Here is a 27,136-nt window from a genome sequence, read left to right on the forward strand (position 1 = left end):
AGTCTTGCTATGCAGTTCGAGGCCGGCCTCGAACTCATGATCTTCCTGGCTCCAATTCCCCAGTGCTGGGATTACAGCTTGTGCACCATCACGCCCAGCTTCGTGTTTTTTAATGTCAAAAAAATAAACTTCAAAAACGCTTTAGCACACGAGTCACATGACGTACGTTTTAAAAATAGATTTTGTATGGGAGGACTCAGGCGGGCGGAGTGATGGTGGCTTGGCTGGAACCGCGACGGCCGAAGGGGGCGGGGGACATGTGCGGGGTACCGGGGCACAGGGAGGTGGCGGGGTGACTTTTGGGGTTCCCGTCTTAGGAACTGGCAGACCAACTGCTGCGAAGTGCCAGGGAAGAACAGAGAACGAGGGCTGAACCCTGGCGGGAAGGAGCTGTGCGGAGGACGACGTCCCGAAGCGGCGGCGAGGACGGCGTAGCAGTGCCGGGAGCGCACGTCCGGTGGATGGCGGCGCTGCAGCCGCAGGCGCTCAGGGAGGTGGGGAGATGTAGCGGGAGGACGCAAGAGGTCGCCAAGGAGGAGCCTGGCAGGTCCGAGACGCCAAGCAGGCTCCGCCCAGAGGACCGGAAGCGCGGGACCTGGAGCGCCGGGATGCGGGTTCCGTCCAGCCCCACCCCCCGGTGCGGAACCAATTGTGACGGCGGCGAAGTTTCCGGCCGGCGCTACAAAGGTGCAGCACGTGAGGGGTGGTGTGACGCGGCTACGTGGGTGGGGCCGGCTCTAGCAGAGGCGACGGCGGCGGCGGCGGCGGCGGCGGCGTGGGGACGACGGCCTCCAGCCCGGCCGCCATGAGCACCAAGCAGGTCACTTGCAGGTCAGTGCGCGTCGCCGCGGGTCCGGGAGCGCGGGACCTGCGGACTGGGGGGACCTGGGGCGGGACTCGTGGAAAGTTCCTCAGCTGTTGGCCGGAGGCTTGTGGCGGCTCCGCGGGGCCCGGGGTCGGGAGGCCGGATGCCGGGGGCCGGCGGGGGCGGGGAGGCCCCGGTCGTGCGACTGATGGAGCTTGTTAGTGGGTCCCGATCCTCGCGGAAACTGGCCTCCGAGAGCCGCCGCGGTGGACGGACGGACGCGCGGACGCGGCTGCAACCCCAGCTTGCAGTTCGCAGGGAGCAGAGTGGGGAGGATGCAGGGCGGGACCGATGGGCGCTGGCCGTGGAGCGGAGCTGCTCCCCCCGCAGGCGGGACTCCCAGACCCAGGGAGGTCAAGCCATTCCTTTTTCCTCACGAGCAGAAATACAGAAAATAGGATATCAGAAAGCTGTGGTGTCACTGCTGCTTTGAAATAGAAATAGTTCGGTCGTGCAACACCCTTTCTTGGACTTGTGGCTTACTGGCATTGGAATCTAGGCTTTTGAATTGTATGCTTGGCAAGTACAGGTTGAGCATCCTTAGCTAATCTGGAAATCCAACGTTTGAAATGCTCCAGAACCTTTTGAGCGCCGACATGATGTGTACAAAGTTACTGAAAATACTGTATATAATAACTTATAGAAGCAGGCCATGATGGTGCTAGCCTGTAATCCCAGCATTTGGGAGGTTGTGGCAGGAGAATCTCCACTTGGAGATCAGCCTGGCCTGCATAGCAAGACCCTGTCATCGTAAAGACAACAAAACAAAACCATTACTTTAAGGCTATGGTATATAAGCAGGAGTGTGTGTGAGGGGGGATAGGGTTGGTGCTTACAGTGCGACTGGAAAATGAGATTTGGGGAGAGTAAAGGGACACAAAGAGGCTGTTGACAGGTGCAGACCCCATGCACCTGTAGTAGTAGTGCTTAGGGTGTACATGAAACAATTTCATGATTAGACTTGGGTTCCATCCTCCAGATGTCTCATTATATATGCACAGATATTCCAGAATCCCAAAACATCTGAAATTCAAGACACTTCTGGTCCCAGGTATTTTGAATAAAGGATACCCACCATCCTGTACAAATTTTATTTTAATTGGTTTTGGTAAAACCTGTGTGGGAAAGATTTCTAAAGTTTGGTTTTGTAATAAACACTTTGTTACTTCATTAGTGTGAATGTGTGAGAAGTGAATATATAAAGAGTTCTGTTAGCATTAGATACTAAGAGTTGAGCCAGTTTACCCAGTGCTGGTTTTTGTTAAGCACTTGTCAGAAAGTTGCATTTAGTGTCTATAAAAATACTTATATTAGGTTACTTGTACTAGGATGTCTTTTGTGAAGATGTGTGTATATATGTATAAGTTTACTTATTTTTCTTTGTATACTTTCCCCTGTTGGAGAAAGTGTTACTATATCGCTATGCACTGCAAAGTAGATTCTAGCTACCTAGAAAAACCTCTATTTCCCCACTCACTCTATGGTTTAATTCTACCATTCCCATGCTGCTAGCATGTGTCCACAAAACAGTGCACACTTATGTAGTGCTTGGTAATTGAACCTGAACACAGTGCAGTATATAATTGTACAGATAAGGAAATTTTATGCTGAGAAAGATTTGAAACTTGGCTAGAATTACACTTTTTTTTTTTTTGTGGTACTAGGGCTTGAACTCAAGGCCTATACCTCAAGCCACTCCACCAGCCCTGTTTTATGGTGGGTTTTTTCGAGATAGGGTGTCATGAACTGTTTGCCCAGGCTGGCTTTGAACCTCGATCCTCCTGATCTCTTCCTCCTGAATAGCTAGGATTACAGGTGTGAGCCACCAGCTCCTGGCGAATTTCACATCTTCATGCAGGAACAAGAAGTTAAATCAGACTCATCTTGATTTTTTCTTTTTTGCACCTGAAAATAGCCTGAACCCAAAACTTTTTTTCCCCGTTTCTCAAACGAGGAAGTCCTGCAGGATGTTGCTATGTGTAAAGTAACAGTGAGTTAGGATGTTGGGAAGGCATCACATCTGTTTAAGTACTAACTCATGTTTGATGGGCTTACTATAGGCTGGGGCTCTACTGGGTGCTCTAGCAAGTCTCATGGGTATAGTTTGTACACTGTCAACCAGCTAGCTCAGTCATCCAACTGAGCCTCAGAGTGGACCCAAGGCCATTCAGCCTCCAAGCGGCAGAGGCTGTGCATCAGAGCTCATGTTCTCATAGATTGTATGGTCTCCACATAGGTTTGGAAATGCTAAGTGAGAGTTTCTTTACTGCAGGACTTTTCAGAACTTTTAATATGCTCCTGTGAATGGACAACTCATCCAAAAATATGTAGAAAGGAAAAGAAATGTACTTGTAACCGGGTGTTAAGGAGTCAGGGCAGACAGTTGTATGCAAAAACTTGTGTATTGCAGTTACTGAGAGTGCTAAATTTACATTTATGTACTGTTGATGGTGGAAAAGCTTTTCTCGCTTTATCTTACTCAGAAAAGCTTTATCTCCAGACATTGATAACTTACAGAAAATATTCAAGGTACAGTTTATTTGTGGGTCTAGACAGGAGCTGGATGCTTGGCTGTTCTCTTGTTTTTTTTCAGGTTACCGTATCTTCACAAGGTTTGTTTTCTGGAGTGTAGGGTGTGATGTACTTGCTTGTTCTGTTTGTTTGTTTGTTTGTTTGTTTGTTTGTTTTGCGGTACTGGGGTTTGAACTTAGGGCCTACACCTTCAGCCACTCCACCAGCCCTTTCTTTGTGATGGGTTTTTTTTGAGAAAGGATCTCACAAGTTATTTGCCCAGGCTGGCTTCAAACTGCAATCCTCCTGATCACTACCTCCTGAGTAGCTAGGATTTACAGGCCCGAGCCACTGGCACCTTACCTACTTGGTTGTTCTGAAAGGCTGCAGAAGCGAGTATCATTTTGCTTTCATTCTAATATAATTAAGTATCCCCAAGGATGGCCGTCCAATACTGGATGCCAGATCTAGCGATGACGGACACTGTGACACTGTATGGACACTGCTCCAGTGGCAGGAATAGCTGGCTGTGCCTATGGGTATGCTGCCAGTCAGTTCTCCCATTCTTCCACGTGCCCTACAGCTGCCACTTTAACCAGAATCTCAGATGCCAGTTATTTTTGCTACTGTTTGTCTACTGGTCATCTCCCTGTGTCTTCTAGTCTGTTCTCGAAGCCCTGGTGCAAGTTGTTACTGTAGCTTGGCAACCAATTTCTTTTCCCCTCCTCATGTGACAGAGGTTCCCATCATCTCATAATCGCTATTTGAAGACCTAGAATTTCAGCTTCTTTTCATAGTCAAGCTAGAGCTTTTGATTCTTCGAAGTCACAAAATGGGGAGGCTCTTGTCGGGGCAAGAGCTTGAGCTCCAGAAGCCTAGCATTTGCAGATTCTGACACTTACTAGCACCTGTGCCATGATTTCCTCATCCATAAGGTGAGGATGGGAATGGCTAAACGTCAGGGTTGGTTAAAAAAGGAAATGGTAGCAAGAAACCATCTTAGAGCATTTCATTTGGGGGAGGAGGGAACGGGTCTGGGGATGGAGCTCAGGGCCCCATGCACTCCACCCCATGCCACTCCTTAGAGCATTTACTATGTGTTAGGTTAAGCACATTCATGCATTTGTGTCAGTTAAACATAGCAATAGTCTGCCCCAGCCAGTTAGAATTATTATGGATGGAGAAATTGAGGCCTGGAAATTAAAGTAGTTTGTTCAAGGTCATATAGCAAGCAGTGTAACTTTAGCGTCTTCACTTTACCTCCGCACTGTACAGTACTTTGTTCATCTCTCCCTCTGCTCAGTATGTTCACTGAAGCCTACCGTAGTAGGTCTTCTTCAGTGCATCTGAAGCCATTATCAGTACAGGCACAGCATTTTAGCCTGTGAAAGTATGTCGGAAAATGTAATGGGAGCACAGTGAGCAAACACATCACCCACATACATGGAAGTGCATTGCAAAAAGCACCATTGAAGGGCCTGCAAGAAACCATGTTGATTTTGTTTAGCTCAGCCCTCATCTGCAGCTATGGTTGCTGGCAGTTTGTGGCCTATAGCAAATCTGATATCTTTTGCAATGTATAATACCTATTTTGTCTGAAATTCTTTTTGGGGCACCCAGGGTAAAAGGTCCTTTTGAAGTGTCCCCTAGAAAGAACCTCCCTATTCTGCATTTCCAGCTGTGTACTTGACCCTTCAAGTCACTGTCTCGTCCTACCTTCACAGTGTCTGTCTCTGTCCTCTCTCTTGGGTGATAGTAGGGATGATCTGTCCCATCAGGAAGGATGAACAGTTGGAAAGTCATCACAAAGGGCAACATGAAAGAGACCTAGGTGAGGTTTAGTATCAGAAGAGGAGGAATGATTATAAGCAGAGGACAAGGATGCCCCAAAGGACGTGTGTCATGTGCTCAAGGTTTTGTTGTTACTGGGGTGTGAAAATAGTGACATACAGTACAAAAATAGGACTGGGCTGGCTTTGCCTCTTACATAAGATTCGTTTCACCCTTACCTTTCTTGAAGGCAGTGATGGTTTTGTTTTGCTTGACAGTACTGGGGTTTGAACTCAGGACCTCCTGCTTGCTGGGCAGGCACTCCTCACACTTGAGCCAGATCCTCAGCTCTTTTTGCTTTAGTTATTTTTCACATTTTTGTCTTGGCTGGTCTGTGCCTCCGACACAGCTGGGATTACGGGCTCACCTTCATATCAGCTTGTTGACTGTAATGGGGACTTGCTAACCTTTTGTCCGTGCTGCCCTCAAATCACTGTTTTCCTGATCTCTGCTTCTCAAGTAGCTGTGAGCCACCGCGCCCAGCCTGAACTTATTTTTCTGAACCCATTTAAATTCAGCTCAACCTCTTAGAAAAGTGAAATGGCTTGTATGAAGTTACCAGCTTTTAAGTGGCAAAAATAATTAGAAACTCTGGTTGGTTTTAATGGAAAAAATAACTGGTGCATTTAAAGGCTGGTTTTCTGAACAAGAGTTAGGGAAAGTAGTGGTGAAATCATAAAAGGGTCATTGTAGGGCGCTGTACCCAGAGCAGTTGTTCCTTTTGCCTGCCTAGTTAACAGGTAGAATCTGGCAGAGGACCTCTGCTAGTCTTTTGCTCTGGTTCTTTCAGGAGATCACCTGGTCTTTTTTCCAGAAGAATCTGAAGTATTTGTTAGGTCTCATTTTTGTGGAGCTGTTTATGTAGCAGTTGTTCTTTCTCAGTGTTGATGAGCTTACTGTTCCTGAAACCTCTTTGTTGTGCACACTTGGCTTTTTTTTTTTTTTTTAAACCTTCAAAGATCAGTTTACCTTTTTCAGGACGATAGAAATAATGTTAGTCTTTTGTCCAAGTTGGCTGGAGCACTCACTCTCCTGCCTCAGTGCTTGGGAGAGTGCTGGATAAGTGCCACTGCAACCACAACCTCTGTTGCAGTCTTCAGTAGCATTTCTCAGAAGAGAATTGCCAAGTCAGTGTCATGGCACAGCTGTAGTCCCAGCCACTCAGGAGACTGAGGCGAGAGGATCACTTGAGCCCAGGAGTATAAGACCATCATCCTTGGCTGCATAACAAGATCCTATCTCAAAAATCATAACAAAAATAAGTGTCAGGCTGTTTAGTTGCATAATACTGTTCTGTGCCGGGGATTCCCAAGGCTACTCCTACATCCAGAGATTGGCTAGAAAAATTCATGGAATTTAGCAATTTAGCATAGAGTCGTGCTCAAGGCCAAGGTTATTACAGTGGTTAGCAAGGAGATGCAATAGATTCTGGAAGGCTGGGGACAGGCTTCCTGTCTTCTCTCCTTCTGGAAGAGGGGCATACCATGTCCTCCTGTTCCTCCTACAGTGCAGATGCTACATGTGCCCAAGGAAGCCCATCAGAGATGCAGGGCCCAGGCTGGTCAGCAGACATCCTCTGCCAAGTTTGTAACAAAGTTCCAGACTCCCAAGAGGCCTCCTCACACCCCTGACAGCTCACAGACCACTGCTGCCACCTCCACATGCTGCAAAGCTGTCAAGTCAACATACCACACCCCAGAGAGCTAGTGCTGGCCAGTATACTGTGGGACCATTGCATCTCTAACGAAAAAAGCCTGGGGTGAAATTCCTAAAGGTACACACGTGGGTCATGAGCAAATGTGTCCTAGAAAAGAGGTGTTCAGCATGAACCACATTGCTTTATAGTTTAGGCACATGCGCCATTCTCATGATTTAGAGAAATGTTCACTTGAGTTCCTGGAAGCCAAGCTACCCTTAGGCCAGCCCAAGGAGAGCAGTCTTAGAACTGTTATGGTAACCCCTGTGCACTTTTCTTTTCTCCTCCATGTGAGGATGGAATGCAGAGCCTCAAGCATGCTAGGCAGGTGCTCTGCTACTTGAGCCACTCTACCAGCTCTTTTTTTGTGTTGGGTATTTTTGAGATAGGGTCTCTTGAACTATTTGCCCAGAGCTGGCTTCTAACTGCCATCCTCCTGATCTCTCTAGATTAGCTAGGATTACAGGTGTCTGGCCCCAGGCCCCAGGCTTTCTTCATTAGAGACCTGGTGGTCCCACGGTTATTCACCAACTGTGGGATGTGGGGCCTTGACTTGACAGCTCTGTAGCACATAGCAGAGGCTTCTTTGATCAACTGGGCCTCATGCAGGTACACAAAGGCAGGTGGGTTACAATTTGTGGCATGAAATGGGGTGCAGAACCACAGTGTGGACAGGGGAGGATGATAGGGAAAGGCAAGAGCATTAAGTCCCCTCGCCTCTCTAAGCCTCTGCTTTCTGCTTTGCATCCGGGGATGCATGTTGGCACTGGTAAGTTTAAGAGGGTAAAGGAGTGAAAGGGCTGAGCAGGACTGATAGCTGTGTTCATCTTGGATTGGTTCTCATCTCACAGTCCTCACAATGTCCTTGCTGGGGAAGACAGGGGCTTTGCTCAAAAGTCTCCCTTCACAGAGTGAGTGAGTTACCCATCCTTACCAAAATGGGACTAGGTGAACCTAGGCAAGCTGGGTGCTGGTAGTGCAGAGTCTGCTATCTGCTTCTGTAGGCATTTGAAATTTTCTGTGATGGGTTTTCTGAAATAAGTTAAAACCGGGGCGCTTAGGTAAAACTCCTCGCAGAAAGGCATTTCTTGGTCAGCTTTCCTTGGTTTTTAGTGAAGGGACTGTTTTACTGCATCTCCTAAGACTTTCCAGTGTAGACACAGTAGCAACCCGCTCCTGTTGTCCTCCCAGAAGTCCCCGCCCCTGTCTGCCACCTACAGTTTAGGAGGGTTCTGGTCACATGTGTCTGCTTGGAGCCTGCAGAACTCTCAAAACCTTCCCTCTGCTCTGCTGTGGATCTCTGAGACAGCCTGGACAGGGAGGCCCCTTGGCTTCCTGGTGCCTTGTTGGGAGGCCTGCACAGCTGTGAGGCAGGTGATGCCAACGTACCCAGGGCCAGCCCAGGTGTCTGAACCACCCCTCACCACAGTTCCCTTCCCAGTCCTTTCTGACACATACTCCTCCCAACACACTCCTCCTCTTCCTTCTAGACTCTCTCGCTGCCTCCCTCACTGTGGCCTGTCTCCCCTCTCACTCCCCAGCACTCAGCCTGCACCCATCCCTCCATCTTTACTAGATTTTAATAAGAGCTGCACGTCTTAGGGGGAGCTACTGTGGGATAAAGTGCTGTAGTTTTACATGCTTTAAAAAACTCTACCCTTACCAGTACTGGAGTCTTCTTTTTTTTGTTTTTTGGTGGTGGTGCTGGAGTTTGAACTCCAGGTTCCCAGTTGAGCCACACCCTCACCCCAGCTCTTTTGTTGTAGTTATTTTTCAGATGAAGGTCTTTAGCTTTTTGCCCAGCCAGCCTAGGACCAGTATCAAGCTGCAGTTCTCCTACCTGTGCCTCTTATGTAACTGGGATTACTGATATGAATAACTATGCTTGGCTTATTTGTTGAGATTAGGGTCTTTTTGCCCTGACTGACCTCGAACCACAATCCTCCCAATCTCTGCCTCTTGAGTAGCTGGGATTATAGGCATGCACCATCATGCTTGGCAAAAGAATTTTTTATTGTGGTCAAATATATAATAGCATAAACCTTGTAATCTTAGCCATTTTTAAATTGATAGTTCTGTGGTGTTGAGTACATTCACATTGGTATGTAGCCAAGTCTTCAGACCCCTTTACTTTCAAAACTGAAATTCTGTACCCATTAAAAAAACTACCATTATTCCCTACCCTCAGCTCTTGGCAGCCAATAGTCTCCTTTCAGTCTAGGTACTTCATATAACATATACAACATTTGTCTTTTTGTGGCTGGGTTTTTTCACATAGTATAAGATCCTTAAGTTTAGTCCACATGGTAACTGTGTCAGAATTGCCTTCCTTTTTAAGGATGAAGAATGTCCATTATGGTACATGATACTTCTTTATCCATCCAGCTGTCAGTGGATACTTGGGTTGCTTCCCTCTTCGCTGCTGCTATGGATATGTGTATGAAGTGCTCATTTGAGGCCCAGCTTTCAATTCTTTTGTTTGTACGTAGAAGTGGGTTCCCGCGTCATACAGTAAATCTGTTTTTAATTTTCCGAGGAACTACCATGCTGGTTTCCTAGTGGCTGCGTATTGTATTGCACATGCTGTTCATAACCTTCTTCCAGATAACAGCCTTCAGCTTTCCATGTGAATAAGTTTTCACCTAGTCCTTACTCAGATTTTCCCAGTTGTCTCGAGAAGGTCTTTTACATCTGGTTCATTTAAACCAGAGTATAATCCATGATTAAATATCGCATCTGGACACTATGTCTCTTTCTCCTGTGTTCTGATCACTTAGCTGTCGTAGCCACCTTTTTTCCATTGGCAAGCAGACCATGAGAGTTTTATTGAGATAGAAAATGTAAAGTGAGAGAGCAGAGTTCCCAGAATTGTGGTGGGAAGGGAATTGGGGTCATGAGAGGTTGCCCCTTTTCTTCTTTCTAACAGCTTGATTAAAGTATAATTTACATAAAAATTTGCCTATTGGAAGTGTGCATTTCAGAGATTTTTAGTACTTTCATCAAAGTTAAATTTGAGTATAGTTCTGTCACTCCCAAGAGATCCCTGGGTCCTTAGCATCACTTCCCACCTACTCCTCTCAGGGGGCCTAAGCAGCCATTCAGTCTACTTACTGACCCTGTGCCTTTTCCCAGCTTTGCATATGAATGTAGCAGTCGCTCTTTTGTGTCAGGCTCCTTTCACTTAGCAGAATGCTTTCAAGGTTCATTGGTGTTGTACTGTGTATCCGTCAGTACTCCATTGTTTTTTATGGCCAGATGATAGCCTTAGGAATGTTTTACATCTTTTTTTGTTAGTGCATTCATTACATTTTGGCTTTTATGAATAATGGTGTTGTGAACATCACATATAAGTACTTATGTGGTCATGGTTTGGTTCTGGGTAAACACCTAGGAGTGGAATTGTTAGGTCATATGGTAGATTTATGTTTTATGGTTTTTTGTTTTTGTTTCTGTTTTGCAGTACTGGGGTTTGAACTTAGGCTTGTCAGAAAAGCACTCTTTCACTTAAGCCACTCTGCCAGTCTTTTTTATGTTGGATTTTTTTTTGAGATAGGACCTCGCTTTATGCCCAGACTGGGCCTGGACTAAGATCTTCCTATTTTGTGTTTTCCCATGTCAGTGAGATGACAGGTGTGTGCCACTGTGTCCAGCCATTGGTTGAGATGGTGTCGCTTGAATTTTTTGCCCAGGCTGGCCTTGAACCAGAATCCCCCTGATTGCAGGCTCGAGCTACCACACCAGCCTTATGTTTATGGTGTTAAGAAACTGTCAAACTGTGTACTCCTGATTCACCCCTCTTGTTTATAGCTTTTAATTGTTACAGACCTGTAACAAGCCAGGCCTGGGTTTTGGCTGTCTTCTCATGATGTCTTTTAAGTTGTGTACAGGACTTCAATGTCCTGTAGACTGAGAGTTAAATCTGGAGTTTTGTTAAGTGTTTCTGGCTAACATACATCACAGGTTGGTTGTGTGCTTCATATGGAGTCAAGTTTTCAAATACACAATATTTTAGTTAAAAATTTTCAAGTAGATACTGAGTTCATCATGATGTGTCGAAGACTGTTCTTTCTCCCATTGAATTACCTTGACACCATTTATCAAGAGTCAGTTATCATGCAGGCATGGTTCTACTTACAAGAGCTGCCCTCAGCTTCTCTAAACCCTGATCTAGAATTTATTGTTTTTCCAAGCCTAGAAGACTGCTGTGCGTGACCTGGGCCCCCCTTCTGCACCAAGGCCCAGAACATGCCTGCAGGTGGAAAGTCAGGCTGGACTCACACTTACCTCCTATGTGTCCCTTCCCCCAAGGCCAGCCTTGTGTTGCCTTTGTCCGTGTCTGAAAGCAGTTGTTCCACATGTTTTGTTCTTTGTTGTGGGAGGGCAGTTCCCCACTTCTTCACAGCCAGAAGCAACAATCTGCCTCCCTGTCCTCTGCATGTCATTTGCATCCTTTGTATTGCTACATCGTCAGGTTTTCTGGTCTTCATGTAGTGTCATCTGTTGAGCTCAGCTACTGTCATTTTCACCTCAGTCATGTGTTGCTTCTAAAGTTGCATTTGGCTCTTCACATCGTGTGATTCCCTTTAATCCCTCAGCATACTGACCATGATTGTGGTGGCTTTCCACAGCCTCGAATGCTGACTCCAGCATCCCCTGCCATTCCTGTCACTAGCTCTTCTCCTGCACTCTTGCATTTGAGCATCCCTAGTAATTTCTTACTGGGTCCTAAACGTTTTATTTCTGAGTATTTGGATTTTATTGTCTTCCATTAAAGAGTGTAAAGTGTTTTGGCCATCAGTAATTTGCTTGCTGTCAGCTTGATCCTTGTAAAGCTTATTTTTAAGCTTAATTAGGATTAGTCTAAAATATTTTACTCCAAGACTAGTTTAGCCATGTCTATCTGGGGTCTCTCTACTATCTGCTCCAAGTCTTCAGCCAAGTCTCTCTACTCCAGGTGGACAGACTTAGAACATATCCCAATTATTCCTTCAAGGCCAGGATTTAACATCAAAGTGGAATATTTTCATATATATCTTTTATTTTGGAGGGGGGTTTTGAGGCAGGGTCTTACTATGTAGCTCAAGGTTGGCCTCAAAGCAAGTGCTTCCCAAGTTCTGGGATTACAGACGTGTACCACCACTCCTGGCTCATATATATATATGGTGCCACACTGTCTTACTTGATCCTCACACAACAACCTAACTAAGTAAGAGGCAGAGTCGTCTTAACCTCATAGGTGAAGGTAGCAAGGACTTGGCTTGGCCCAGGTCTGACTCCATTCCAGGCATATCCTTTAAGAACTCCATGAGAATGGAGAGAGCAGTTTTTCCTGAAGTGTTTTCTCAGTTATGAGGCTCACATTTTAAATGTGAGCTTGTCTTCACATGGAACTTTCTGCGGTCATTTCTTTTTCTTCCATGAAAGCTGTCATTGAGTCACTGTACTGCATCTAAAATCTCTTTATTTTAGGAGTATTCTTGTATTTATTTTTAAGCAGTACTGGGATTGAACTTACACTTGCTTGGCAAGTATTCTACCACTTGAGCCATGCCTCCAGTGCTCAGAATCGCTTGTTTTACAATCGAGGAGAACACACATATCCCCAGAGCCTACCAGGGCCTTGGTAGACATGTGGTGTGTGCTCGGTGAAGATTTGTATGCTAACTACAAAGCAAGGCGTGCTTCTGAAAGTTGTGTGCTGTGCTTGTTTCTTCAGGTATTTTATGCATGGTGTGTGTCGGGAAGGCAGCCAGTGCCTGTTCTCACATGACCTGGCGAACAGCAAGCCGTCCACCATCTGCAAATACTATCAGAAGGGCTACTGCGCCTATGGAGCACGGTGCAGGCAAGGAGTCTGCAGCTATAGGCTGCACTGCATGTGGAGAGTGGGTCTTGATGAGGGGCAAATTTAAGTTTAAAGTAATGTGACAGTATTACAAAAGAATGTAAACTAAGCTGGTCATCCATGGCTCTTGCATGTAATCCTAGCTACTCAGGAGGCAGAGATCAGGAGGATCAGGGTTTGAAGCCAACCTAGGCAAATAGTTCATGACACACTTTCTTGAAAATACTCAACACAAAACAGGGCTGGTGGAGTGGCTCAAGTGGTAGAGTGCCTGCCTAGCAAGCATGAGGCCCTGAGTTCAAACCCCAGTAGGGCCAAAAAAAAAAAAAGGCAACTAATTTTAAAACCTCAGTCTCAGTATCCTAAAACTACTTTAATTTTTCAAAACCATTTTTCAGGCCTTATCTCTATGAACACAGCTATAAAATTGTTCTCACAGTATAAGTAAGATTTTTACATTGTGCTTCACTCTGTTTAATATATCCTAAACTTTTCCTTTGCTGCCACTTTAGCTTCTCACTGTAAAGCCTGTGTGCCATCTTTTTAAAAGCTATCCCTTTATTACATGAGTGGCTTCTGGTTTTGTACAAGCACCCCTGCACAGAGCATGTATGAATAGTCTTCCTTTGCAAGTCTTATAACTTCTAGACAGAAAAGCATTGGAAAACCTGTATATGTTTTTGTCAAGAAGAGGCAGTCTGTGCTTCCTGGACAGCCAGGTGCCTGCCTGCTCCTTCCTGTGCCTTGCTGTTAAGTCAGCTACTTTCACAATGGCTGCCAGACCACAGTCCAGGAGACTCAAGAAGACTGACCAAGTGAGCATTGAGAGCTGTCCACTCAGCACTTAGTGGAACTTCCAGGCTCTCTGGTTGTCTGGGCATTGTGTCAGTTCTACTCAGTCCCCCAGGGACAGTCAGGTGTGGGTGATAAGGTAGCAAGTTGCTGCTCTTTCTCTAGCCAAGCAGCTCTTACTGACTGGTAAGTCTTTTCCAGTTTAAAGTGTTGCGCAAGATGTCATTGTCTACCTCAGAGAGTGGAGCAGAGGTAGCTGCAGTTGGCTGGGAGTTCAGGCAGCACGTGCAAGCGATATGGCTGTGACATCTGTGTGTGTTTTCAGATATGACCACACGAGGCCTTTGGTTGCGGCAGGTGGGGCTGTGGGCCCTGCACCCCAGGCCACGCCCTCCTCAGGCTTTCACAGTCCTCACCCTCCTCCTGACCTTGCTGCATCCATGAGGACGTTCACGCCCGAGCCAGGAAAGCGGGAGAAGAGGACACTGGTGCTTAGAGACCGCAGTGAGTGAGCAGCAGCCTTCTTGCTCCAGGCGCTCCTTTCTGATCTCTGCTTGTCAGGAGGCTACTGACTGTCATCCGCAGGTCATGCATGTGAGAGCCCAGGGCTTTTCTGAGATGGGCTCCCCAGGGCTGCATGGCAGCCACGCTCAGGTATTGGGTTTGGCCCAGAAAGAATCAAAAGTGATCTTTTTGTCACTGTGTAATTTCCATCCTCACAGGGAGTTGTCCACTTGGTGAGAAGTGTCAGGCTACTCATTTCAAACCTTTTAGAAGTTCAGATTCCACCTTTGGAAGCAGTAGTGTGTTAGGTCTGTGATGAGATGGGACTTGGGAGGAAGAAGGCTCCAAATCCTCAGACCAGTTCCCATCACGTGAGAGATATCTAGCTGTTGATGTTGCACACCATGAGATAGGCAGATTCCACCCTCAGCACACAAGCAGTCTAACCAAGGTGGTCCTCCCTTTGGAGAGTCTCATAGCACGCGTCTGGGGAGGCCTGCAGCGGGAGGGGCTACACAGGGCAACTTCCCACCGGCTTCAGGATCAGAGGATCGCCCTCCGCTTCTCTGCAGGTGTTACTGTGTAAAGGAGCCACTGTACTCTAGTGACCTCACCCAAAATCCCTTTCATTTATGTGTGGGGGTGGGTGGTTCACGTGGACATCTCCATGCTGTTTTCAAACAGTAACGTCAGTGTTCTTTTATGTAAATATTACTGTTCTTTTGCTCTTTTCCCTGTCTCACCATTTGTGGTTATTGCTTTTTTTAAATTATTATTACAAGTATTGTATTCCTTTTGTTTTCTCCTTTTGGCCAGCATTTTTGCTACTTGTTTCCAAGAGTGGACTCCTGAGGTCAGAGTCAGTGAATCTGCTAGGTTTTGGCTAGTGGCTCACCTGAAAGGTGGGGCCAGTTCTCATTGTGTGTGTACTGTGTGTTCCATGTCAAGATCTCTCTGGCCTGGCTGAAGAAAAGTCTCTCCCAAGCATGGCGAGTAATCCAGGTAGCTGCAGCAACCCCCATACTAGCCCAGAGATGAAGCCCCATTCCTACCTAGACGCCATCAGGAGTGGCCTGGATGATGTGGAGGCCAGCAGCTCCTGCAGCAGCGAGCAACAGCTGTGTCCCTATGCTGCTGCTGGGGAGTGCCGGTTTGGGGATGCCTGTGTCTACCTGCACGGGGAGGTGTGTGAGATCTGTAGGCTACGAGTCCTGCATCCCTTCGACCCAGAGCAAAGGAAAGCTCATGAGAAGGTAATGTTGCAACCCTTGGCATGATCTCATTTAAAGGAGTACAGTACACTGTGTGGCAGAACCATTGTTATTTCTGTCTATAACTCTAGTGTTAGGTGCCTGGTATATGTAACATCCTGTTTTCTAGTTCTTTTTCCTATAGTCATGTTTTCAATTTTTGATAATTTAGAATAAAGAGAGGAAGAAGTGGCATCAGAAATGCAAAGCAATGCAAAGTTCAGAGACCAGATCTCACTCAGGAGCAGTATGTATGTGGGTGTGTGTGCAGACGCTCACACACATGTGTGCACATAGTCCAACACAGTGTCCTCCTCCCTTGGTTTGCATTTCACTGTGGCTGGGGTCCAGGTGGATTGCTGTGGGAGCTTGGAGGAGATTTTATCACAGACTCTTGAAGCCAGGTATTGGAAGGGACCTTTTAGGTCATGGACAGACCTGGTATCTGGAATCTGGAAGCTCCACCTCATGCCAGGCTATGTGCCCAGTGCAGAGGGAGTGAAGATGTACTAGACAGGGGAGAGCCTATACTGTTAGGGGACCAAGTGAGGACTCAGTACTGATGAGGAAGGGACCCAGAGACACACATCAGAGAAGACCTCCATCTCTGGAAGGGTGCTGAGGGCATATGTCAGTGGACAGTGTGTTTCTGGCAGGGTAGCCGGGACTGGGGATGGGGCTGTAGTGTGAGGACATTGACTCTGGAGGGAGCATTCAGGTGAGCTCAGAGTCAGCTTGCCTGTCCATCTAAGTGTGAGAAGTCTTTATGCCATGCACCCTGAGCTCCGAGGGCAGGTCCTGGGTCATTGCTCTCTTTACAATCATTCAAACGCTAGCACAGAGGAGGAGCTTGGGGCACCTGAGTAAATGAATGAATTCCTGGCTTCATTCTCAGGGACGATGGATGCTGCTTATCTTAGACTCCAGGCTGCCAGCCTCACAGCTCAAGTTCATGGTTATTCAGCTGATACTGGTGTGGCTTGGAGTATGTGGGATCCGGAGGACTTAGGAGTCCAGGCGCTCTGTGCCCCACAGTGTTCTATCACTTGGCTCTTAGTTGGAGGCAACCATATGGTGCAGGGGCAGCAGCAAGGTGGCTTGAGGTCCACTTTGTGCTTTGAGCAGGGTCTTTGTATCATGTGTTCAAGGGCTGTGGGCACTGCTTACAGTAGCCAATGTGGTGTCCTTCCTGACCTTGCTATGGCTGGGTGGGTGTGCAACTCCCTGGGATCTCACTCCTCTCCGATGGCTCATAACCTAGGTTTGTGTCTCCTTGTCTGCTCCAGGTGTGCATGTTGACATTTGAACATGAGATGGAGAAAGCCTTCGCCTTCCAGGCAAGTCAGGACAAAGTATGTAGCATCTGCATGGAAGTGATCCTTGAGAAGGCATCCGCTTCTGAGAGAAGGTTCGGCATTCTCTCCAGCTGTAACCACACCTACTGCCTGTCCTGTATCCGCCAATGGCGGTGTGCCAAGCAGTTTGAGAACCCCATCATCAAGTGAGTGTGGGGTCTTGGGACTCAGAGCTGGGTCAGGGTTGTATCTGAAACTTCTCCCATCCTCTAAATCCTGCCCCTGGCTGTGTGAATTTGAGCAAGTCACTTACTGTTCCTGAGCCCAAGTGTCTTGTCCTATAAAAGCTAGGTAACAGTTCCACCTGAGCTTTCTGCAGAGATCATCTGTGTGAGAAGGCATCAGGTGTCACTGGCTCCTTTCCACCTGGCAGACCTTGGTTTGGATATGATGCTAACCATCACTAGTGTTTGTCCTGACACCAGTTGCCTGGTAACCTTTTTGAGCTTCATGGTTTTCGGTTTTTGGTGGTTTTTTTCACCTTAAAAAAATAAATAAATAAATAACGTATTTGAGGATTATGTGGAATATTGCATGTGAGCATTTCCCATGCTGCTTGTGGCCAGCAGGTGCTGCAGAGGGGCAGGGCAGGGTGCACTCATGCTGCGTGTACTTTCTGCAGGCTTTCGCTGGTAAAAGTACTTCCCATCCCTTGGCTCTGGTAATTTTCTCAGTGACCCCACAGCATCACCCTCATAGAGAAGGAACTGAGGGCACAGTAAGGTCAAATAACTTCCCTGAAGTTCATGTTTGTGTGGCTAAACAACAGTTCTGTTGGAGGAAAGGGTACAATTTGTTAGTGGTCAGTAGTTTTCACAGTTACACAGCAGTCATTCAACCTAACTTAAGTATATTTCATATGTCATATCCCCAGAAGACCTCCATTTGTAGTCACTGCCCATTCCCTTCACCTTCTGGTCTTAGCCAGCCACTGACCTATGTTCTGTCTCACACATTTGCTCACACTGGGCATCGCATGTAAACACTCATGACGTGTGGCCTGTTGTCACTGCTCTCTTTCACTTAGTGTAGTGTTTTCAAGGCCCAGCCCTTTTGTAGCATGAATTCGTACCTGGTTCCTTCTTACAGGTGAGTAACATTGCTTGTTAAGACTGACACTCCTGTGAGAACTTGTGGGCAGGTCTGTGGCCTGTTTCCCTTGCTCTTGGGCATTTTCCAGAGGTGGGATTTAACTGAGGAACCAGATTGTTTTCCAAAGAGTCTGCACACCCCACAATCCTACGTTACAAGAACTCTGATTTCCTCACATCCTCTCCAAGGCTTGTCTATTCTGATAGGAGCCATCCTAGTGGGAACAAGCTGATGTCTTATTGCACTCCTCATTTTCATTTCCTGTATAGCCAGTGATAATGAGCATCTTTTTGTATGCTGATTGGCTATTTTGGGAAATACTCAAATCCTTTGCTCATTTTTAAACTGGGTTATCTGTGGTCTTGTTGAGAATAACCTGCTTTTAATAGTTGAGGACGTGACTCTCAGCTGAATGTGATTACATCTTCAGGGATTTCAGGTGAAAGTGACACCTGTCGAGCTCCTGTGTTTGAGCAAGGTGTTTCATAGTGGAGTGTGCACAGGATCAGAAACCTATTTCCTCCCTTAATAACCTGATTCGTATTTCAGGTCTTGTCCAGAGTGCCGTGTGATATCAGAGTTTGTAATTCCAAGTGTGTATTGGGTAGAAGATCAGAATAAAAAGAATGAGTTGATTGAAGCTTTCAAACAGGGAATGGGGTAAGTGCTTTGAGTTCAGCCATGATCCTGGTGCCTACCTGGCTGTGGTCAGCTTCTGTTCTCATCTTCAAGCCTGATGCCACTGGTCCTGGGGCCTGATGCCACTCAGAGAGTCTGCCTTCTCTCAGGCACCACCTGGGCTCTGGGACACACTGATGATCGAGGCTGTGATGAAGCGGGTGGGTTTCTAAGCTGAGCGTTGTCCACTGGAACCTGGTTTCTGGTGCTTAGGCCACCTTGGCATTGTGATTGCTCAGTTGCTCAACAAGTCTATCACAGGCCTTTTCTAGTGCTGGGAACACAGCACCAAAGAGAGCCAACAAAAATCCCAGCATCTTCCAGCTGATACTCTAGTGGGAGAAAGTAAGAAGAGTAATAAGAAGCAGAGTAATAGAGCAAGGGTACAGTAAACAGGTCAGAGCTGAGTTGAGAGATGGGGCTGAGGAATCAGGAGTGAGAGGGAGGACTGTTTCAGGGCAGGAGACCCCAGAGTAGCCTCAGTGAGGGGCTCTGAGCAAAGAGGAGGTGAGGCAGCAAGCCTTATTGAAGTGAGAGGAACATTCTAGATGGAGGGAATGCTAAGACCTTGAGGCAGGTACATGTTGGTTTGTTTGAAAAATATCAGGAGTGGCTGGTAAGAGGGGCAGACTATGTGGGACTTTGCAGGTCACTGGGCAGATAATTTGTTGTGAGTGAGGCAGGAAGCCACCATGGCCTTTAATAGGGGTAATGTGACTGGGTAACATTGGAACAACCTCCGGCTAATGTGTCTAGAATATACTGTCAGGGACTGGAGGTGTGGCTCAAGTGGTAGAGCGCCTGCTTTGGGAGTGTGAAGCCCTGAGTTCAACCCCCCATTCCACCAAAAAAGGAAAAAAAAAAAAAAAAAAATATATATATATATATATATATATATATATATATATATATATATATAAAAATATATATATTTTTTATATATAAAAATATATATATATATATTTATATATATATATATGTACTGACAGAGGAGGCAAAGGGTTAAAGTAGAAGCGCTGAGAAGTGGCCAGTCCTGGGTCTGTTTGAAGCATCACTGATAGACTGCAGATGGTGCCATGTGTGGAGAAGAGGGCTGACTCCCATGTCACTTGGCACTATCACTTTTCTTTTATGCTGCACTTTCATCTTTATTGGCCAGTTTACTCTTGAGCTTATTGGTTTTGTAAAGCATCTTATTGGCCTTCACTGAGAAACAAGGAACCGGCGTGGCAACCAGCGTGCAGTGACTCAAGAAGAAAATGATGATGGGTCACTGGTGGACCTGCAGGTGTGTGTGGGTGAGGCTCTGGACTAGGTCGTTACTCACAGTTAGTGCATTGTGGGAACAAGAACTATCTGGAGGAGGGTGAGTTTTATTTAAATCACAGACATTGGTTTCCTTAGAGCCGCTATTAGAAATTCTCACAAGTCAGGGTCTCAAAACCTCAGAAGGCTAGAATTAGAAATCAAGGTGGTCCTTATGGAGGCTCTGAGAGAGCCTCTGTCCTGCTCCTCCCTTATGGCCCCTTCTCCTCTCCCTGTTACAAGGTCAGGTTGCCATTTGTAGGCCATAGTTTTCCAGGAGGAGCTCCTTTGGAATCTTTACTTATATCTGCCAAGGCCATTTTCTAAATGAGGTCAGTCACAGGCGCCAGAGCTTAGGCTTCGGACTTGTCTTTTGGGGGTCACTGCAGGTGAAGTTCGTGTACCTCAGAACTGTGGACAGTGAGTGCTACCCCTTCTTCTATTGATGGACACTGCACTGCTTCCAAAGTTTGGCTATTCTGAGTATGTTCTAGAATTCCATGGTAACATCCAGCTTTTTAGCTTAACTTTCTTTTTTAAGACAGGATCTCACTGTGAAGCCCAGGCTGGCCTCAGCCTCCTCCCGCAGTCTGAGTGTTTGAGTGCAAATGCAAACTACTCCTGGCATCCTTTTTTTTTTTTTTTTTTTTTTTTTTTTGTGGTGGCTCTACCACTTGAGCCACTCCAGCAACATCCTAGCATCCTGTATTTATTAATTTATTCTTTTTTTGTGGCACTGGGGTTTGAATTCAGGGCTTCATGCTTGCTAGGCAGGTGCTTTACCACTTGAGCCATTCTGCCAGCCCATGGCATCTTCTTTTTAAAAAACAGTTTTTCAGGCCAGGCACAGTGTCTCCCATCTATAATCCCAGCTACTTAGGAAGTGGAGATTGGGAGAGCAGGAGGATCATGGTTCAAGGCCAGCCTGGGCAAAAGATAGTGAGACCTCCCTCCCCCCACAATCTCAACCAATAAAACTGGAAATGGTGGCAGACTCCCATCATTCCAGCTACATGGGAGGTGTAACTGTGTGGATTGTAGTCCATGCTGGCCTGGGCAAAAACGTGAGACCCCATCTGAAAAATAACTAAAAGAGCTGAGAGTGTGGCTCAAGTAGTAGACTGCTTGCTAGAGCAAAAATAATAATAATATAATTTAATATGCTCCTAATTTTTAGTCAGAATTAGTCTCTCCTGCCTGATGTGCATCCTTGTTACTGGCCTGTCCACTGTAAATATAATGTACATTCATACTGGCTTTTTTTTTTTTTTTTTTTTGGAGGCACTGGGGTTTGAACTTGTGACCTCATGCTTGCTAGGCAGTCAATCTACCACTTGAGCCACTCCACCAGCCTCATATTGACATCTTTTATGTACCCCACAGGTACATAAAGATACCGGTACTTTTTGCTTTAAAAAAAAAATTATGTTTTTTAAAGAGGAAAAAGTTTTTTATTTACCCAGATAGCTACTATTTCTTCTGCTCTTGCATTTGATATATATATTCAGCCCTTGGTATCTGTGGGCTCTGAGCCTACAGATTGAACCAACTGGACTGAGAAATATTTGGGAAAAATTGTGTATATGGCATCTGTACTGACCACATAGCAGTGTTTTTTTTGTTTAGGTAACAGTGTGACAGCTGTTCACATGGCATGCCATTGTGTTAAGGACCATGTGGTTGCAGTGTACAGTATGTGAGGGTTTACATGAGTCCTGTGCCGCAGGTAGGACACCGTTTTAGAGAAGGGACGGGGGCATGCCACATAGGGAATCCTGGAGCCAGTTCCCCTGCAGTACCAAGACAATCCAAGCTCCTTCAGCCTCAGGAGCTACCTTTACCATTTTGTTGGTCTGTTGGCAATGAACTCTTAATTTTCTTTTCTTCTCTGCTCTTGAAAGACATGCTCATTGAACTGGCGGTTTGATTCGTCCCCGTTCCCCCTCATCTCCGTCAGGATTGAGTCCCGCTCTATCCTGCAGGTGTAATACGGCCTCTGGCTTCTCAGAAGTCAGGGCTGATGCAGCAAGCGCTAATGTGTCGATTTTCTCTTTAGCCTTTGGACATTATACCTAGGAATGGTTTTCTTCATACGGTACATAGTTATTCTCTTAAGTCTATACATTTGTGTCAGTAACTGAAATCTTGGCCAGTTTAATCCAGTTTTTTTTCTTCTTTCTACCCTATTTTTTCTTTTCCTGGGACTCTTATTATACATGTGGTGGACTTTTTGATACTGTGCCATAGGTCTCTGGGGGATTCTTCCATTTTTTTATTCAGTCTTTTTCTCCCTCTTTTCATCTCCTTGAACATGCTATTGTGGCAACTAGGGGACCCTGTTCCTCTCATTTCCACTCATTATCTCTCAGTCTCCCTCTGACAGAGCTGTCCTGGGTGCTGGGATTACAGGCATATCCCACCGTGTCTAGCGTGTCGATCATCTTCTAAGAAAGGCCACATCTTCCTGGTTCTTCCTCTGTGTCGTCATTGTAAGATTTTTACCCTCAGCATTGTAGATGCTCCATTGTATGCATGTGGGTTCTCTTCAGTTCCTCGGCAAGGTGGTTGATTTTTTCACGTGGATTGGTAAATCATGTGAGCTCACACTCCAGCCATTCCAGTCTCTGCTAGGCTTTGCACCCTTAGCTGAGTTGCTCTGAGCCTGCTGGGTTCTGTGTGGCTCAGCCTGTCAGGGCTTTGGGCCTTTCACACTCAGCCTTTGGGCTCTCCTCCTCAAGCCCTGCCCTGGGGATTTCTTCCTCACTGCCAGTGCCTGCGACTGCCTCCACCCTTTGTAGATCTTGACACCATAAAGACTGACTGCTTCGCTCAGATTTTCAACCACTGGCATGGTGTTGAGTGTGGCCTGCACCAGGCTCAAAGCCTCAGAATGCTACTGTGTTCTTGTAGGTGTCGCTCACCCAGGAGATCTTCCTGCTTTTGTTTGTCTCCAGCAACTTCAAGTCTTTTTCAAGTACTTAGATAGCTTAACCAGCGAGAGGATCCTGTCTGGTAGAAGTGTACTTGACCATCTTAGTGGAATTAGGCATTACCTTTTAAAATGGTCCCTTTAAAGCAGGGCGAAGTGATGCACACTTGTAATCTCAACACTCAGAAGGCTGAGGCAGGAGAATTGTGAGTTCAAGGCCAGTCTGGGCTATATTAGTGAGACCCTGTCTCAAAAACACAAACCAGATCAAAAGTTTCCTTTACATTGTGTACCAGTTACTGAGGTCCTCTTTTCCCATTTTTGTCCTCGTGTCACCTGATTGTCCACAAGAGGGCAGCGCAGCCAGGCAGAGCGGGCTGGGCTGCAGGAAGGCACTCTGCTGCTGTAGTGGGGGTGTTGGTGGTGTGGTTCATGGCTGTCAGGATCTTTCCTGGCCAGCTGCATTCCCCATTCACAGAGCATCTGCGCCTTCAAGTTGAGCCATGGGACATAGAGCTTAGTAAGAGAATTGCCCTGTCAAAGGGCAGTTAGGTTTTCTGGTGAGAGTCTTAACAAGTGGCCCGAGCTGGGACAGAGAAATCCCTTGGGTCTACCTGGCATGTCTGAGGAAGGAAGCCATGTTGGAGACCCTGAGCACAAACACCCTGTCCACGACAGGGTGCAGGTGAAATAGCCAGGTGTCTGACGGTGTACAGCAGTACAAATGGTCCCTGAAATTTAAGCAGGTGTGTGGAAGGATGGAGGGCCTGAGCCCAGCTTGATTGTGGTCTGAGGAGACGTGGTTTTGGGTCGCTCTTCTGTGATCCTGTGAGGAGGGAGGAAGATGTGACTGGCAGGCAGGCAGCAGAGGGGTGCCCCCGCCCCAGCAGTTGTGGGCACTGGAGACCAGATGGGTTTGGAAGCTACTTTGTGACTTGAGGTGACAAAGCTCGGTGTGTGACCGAAAACAGAGGGAGATGGGGGTGAAGTGAAGCTTTTGGCCTTGGTAATTAGGGTAGGGGAGAAAAGAGTAACATGGAAGGTAGAGCAGGTGTGACTAGAGGCAGTGGTTTTGAAGCCAGAGTTTACCAGAGCTGGTCCCCTGAGAGCCTCCAGAGCTCACTGTCCACCAGACTCTGCCTTTGAGGGCTCTCAGCAGCTCGGGTGGGGTGGGAAGAGGCCTGGCTAGCATCTGCTCTCTAGGAGCTGCTCTTGTGCTACCTGAGTCTGAGGAGGAGGCAGGGAGGCCCCTGCTGTTTCTCCACCTTCCCCTCCATACTCTGATGACACCCCACCCCCGAGTTTCTTGGGCCTCTCTTCTGCAGTTTGGGTTATTTTATGATTTGATGTGCCAAATTCCATTCTAATAAGAGGTGGGAATTATCTGTGAGCTTCCTCAGGAGCAGGGTTCTTAACATAGGGGTCTGTGCTGTGTGACCTTTGGTAATCTTTTGCAGACCTGTGTCTCGTGCACTTATAAACACTGGAGTAGGCCCCAAGCACATGCAGGGTTAAGTCCTGCTCTAGAGAGTAGAGACAAAGGGAAACTGGGATGTGACCTGTAGCTTTGGGCAGCTGCTGCAGTTCACTACTTTCCAAGTGTGACTCTCCTGTGGACACCGTGACAGAACTGGTGGCCAGGAGAGAAATCTTTGTGCTTTGGGGACTTATGCAGGGCAGGTGGCCCAGCTCCAGACAGTGGTGCCCAGTCCTTGCTTTGGGTACGGGCTGCTGTCAGGTGACCCAGAGGTGTTCAGAGTATCGCAGGCTCCACAGTGACTCCAGCACCTTTGGCTTCTGTGAGAACGCTCATCGTAGTAGGAAATCAGAACCACAGTGGATGTGACTTAAACAAGTTGCTTAACCTCAGCCCTTCCTCAGTTTCCACACTTTTAACAGGAGGCTGACTGAGCTCTGACATCTTAAGTGGAGCTGGAGGAAAGCTGTACCCCACATTGTCCCACCAGCCTCTGGATTCCATTTTTTTTTCCTGCTTTTCAGAAAAAAAGCTTGTAAATACTTTGAGCAAGGCAAGGGGACCTGCCCCTTCGGAAGCAAGTGCCTGTATCGCCACGCATACCCTGACGGGCGGCTGGCAGAGCCCGAGAAACCTCGCAAGCAGCTCAGTTCAGAAGGCACCGTGAGGGTAAGGACCTGGGTGTTTCTGGGCACTGTCCCTGGTCCCGCCCTAATGGCTTTGGCAGTGGAGTAGGGTCAGCAAAAGCTCATTAAGAGACTCACAGCCTCCGTGCTGCCTTCCCTGACCCAGGCGTGGTGTTGGTTGTTTTTTTGCAGTTCTTTAATTCAGTGCGGCTGTGGGATTTCATTGAAAACCGAGAAACCCGGCAGGTCCCCAACACTGAAGATGTCGACGTGACAGAGCTTGGGGATCTCTTCATGCACCTTTCCGGAGTGGAATCATCGGAACCCTAGAGACAATGATGGCCCCAACTTTGCCAAGCAGAGTGTCTCTTACTGAGCCCACGATGGCGTGGTGCTTCCCCTGGTCTCATCCACTCTCCACCATTCCAGCCCTGGGAAGAGTGAAGGGTACAAAGTGACCTGCTAAATTCATGGAGTCACTATTTATAGTTGATCTTAGCTGTACCTCCAGCCCCACGGGGGACCAGCTAACCGTTCCAACTATTTTGACTGATTGCTTTTAAAAGAAACCTGGCTTTTGTCCTTTGTGACTTTTTTTCCCCTCAGAAATAGTAGACTTGCAGCTGTTCATAAAGCAGCAGATACATTTTCTTACCAAAGGATTCCTCAACAGTGAATGTGCTGATGCATTTAAATAGAGTGTAGTCAGCCCTGATACCTTGATCCATGTGGTAGTCTAGTGGGCACTGCACATGGTGACCTAGAACTCTTCAGGGCACGCTGCTATAAGGAGGCCCAGGCTTCTGAGTTCCTGCTAGTGACAGAAGTAGTCCTGGACAGCCCAGTGCCAGGACCTGGAGGTGAGGCGCCCCTTGCACTGTGACTCCAGCCAGGAGACACCATGAGCTCACCCTCCCCTTTGGGCTCATGTGCTCTGGGTCATACTCAAGCCATTCATTCTTACTGTAAAGCCTGGCATCACTCCAGCTTTGTAAAACTCACAGCACCCAAGACGGTTTCTGGTCCTGAGGGGAACTGAGGCCATTTGATTTTAACTGAAGAGTATGAATAACCTTGCAAGTCAGAACTTATTCTAAACCTGAATTTATCTATTTTTGTAAAAAGCTGTAGAAACCAAATATTTTATAAAGGCATTACTTTTAGCAGATGTCTTACCTGAGTTTCGAGTGTTTTTACTTTATTGCCCCAGTTAACTCCAGTAAAGGCTCACAAGGGGCACAGACAGACTGAGCTAAACTGAGTCCAGGCCTTGTCCTCCATCAGGGAAGGGGCATCATCACACTGTGAACTCAGTATTACTTTTGAAGGAGTTAGCAGCCATTAAACCTAAATTTAATTTATTTTATTAAAATAACATAATTGAGGAAACATCAGGTAACTGTATCTTATCAGGCGCAATAAAAACAAAATTAAAACCAAATCATTTAGAAAACCTGTATTCCTGGCTTTCTTGTAGACACAAATGATGTGACTAGAGACAGGGCTGGCCCTGCCCCATAGGGGCAGCTCCTGGAAGACAAATTCAGCATGATGGGAGGCTGCTCCCAGGAGGGCAGAGCGCCTTGCCTGGAAAACAATCCCCTCCCTGCACTGGACGACTCGAGGCTGGGAAAGGAGGATGAGTCCCCAAAGTCAAGTTCCATAGTACCAAAGCGGCTCCTCCAGGCGACCGAAGTCTCGGCAGTCCTGGGCTGTCTGTCTGTCTGTCTGTCTGGGGCATCCTGTGCAAAACTGTTTGGCGCTGCACCATTGTCTGAAGAGAAGTCCTTCCTGTGATTGATAGGTATTCCTCAAAGAAGCCACCTTCCAAAATCCCACGTGCCCCCACGTCAGGGTGGGACCGCCTACTACTTTAGTTCCCCTCCGTGAACTTTTTTCTTGCCCTGAAGATATCATTTAGCTGACAGCTAGGGCCCTTTTTTGTGCCTCTGGAGAAAGCTGGACTCCTGAGCAAGGGGTGGGAACAGGGTGGGCCAGCATGGGGAATGGCTTCCTTCAGTCTCCAGAGCAGAAGGGGTAGAAAAGAAAGCAACATGAAGTTAAGGCCTGTGAGTAGTCTAGAAGGTCCTTAGCAGCAGCTTCTCTGAAAACATGCATTCTGTTCCCGAAGAAAGGGAACAGAAAAGTGGTGCCTGCTGATTCCCCTTCCTCCCCAGGTGGCCTGAGAGCAGGTGCAAAGTCAGCTAGAAGACAGGCAGCCTTGGGGATGTGGTTAGCGTGCAAGCATTAATGTCCTCAGTGTGGGCCGCCCGGTGGAGGGATGGCTCAGAAGCACTCCGGTTGATTTTCGGTAGAGAGTGTTGGAGCAGCTCAATGGAAGACAGGATCTGAAACAAAGCCACAGTAGGTACATTAGCTGG

At 47.1% G+C, this 27,136-nt stretch overlaps 2 protein-coding genes across 9 annotated transcripts in view; one reads left to right on the forward strand and one right to left on the reverse strand.

Annotated features, from left to right (window-relative positions):
* Positions 1–678: 678 nt before the first annotated feature.
* On the forward strand, positions 679–26,208 carry Mkrn2 (makorin ring finger protein 2). 3 transcript variants are annotated; one of them, XM_020177161.2, is made up of 8 exons: positions 679–831; positions 12,619–12,747; positions 13,865–14,043; positions 14,992–15,296; positions 16,580–16,794; positions 18,290–18,400; positions 24,654–24,798; positions 24,948–26,208. In XM_020177161.2, the coding sequence occupies exons 1-8, from the start codon at positions 806–808 to the stop codon at positions 25,083–25,085; spliced, it is 1,248 nt and encodes a 415-aa protein (XP_020032750.1). In that variant the 5' UTR covers positions 679–805; the 3' UTR covers positions 25,086–26,208. The 3 variants fall into 3 exon arrangements, with proteins under 3 accessions (XP_020032750.1, XP_020032751.1, XP_020032753.1); XM_020177162.2 differs by lacking the exon at positions 18,290–18,400; XM_020177164.2 differs by lacking the exon at positions 12,619–12,747 and having other exon boundaries at positions 755–831.
* Raf1 (Raf-1 proto-oncogene, serine/threonine kinase) overlaps positions 26,104–27,136 on the reverse strand; it is a 59,448-nt gene continuing 58,415 nt past the window's right edge. For all 6 annotated transcript variants that reach the window (XM_020177159.2, XM_020177155.2, XM_020177157.2 and 3 more), the window contains one exon: positions 26,104–27,103. In XM_020177159.2, the coding sequence (XP_020032748.1) occupies positions 26,960–27,103 (144 nt within the window). In that variant the 3' untranslated portion in view covers positions 26,104–26,959. The remainder of the gene's footprint in view (positions 27,104–27,136) is intronic.

Source organism: Castor canadensis, chromosome 10 (assembly GCF_047511655.1).
Source record: "Castor canadensis chromosome 10, mCasCan1.hap1v2, whole genome shotgun sequence".
In the NCBI taxonomy this organism is placed as follows: domain Eukaryota; kingdom Metazoa; phylum Chordata; class Mammalia; order Rodentia; family Castoridae; genus Castor; species Castor canadensis.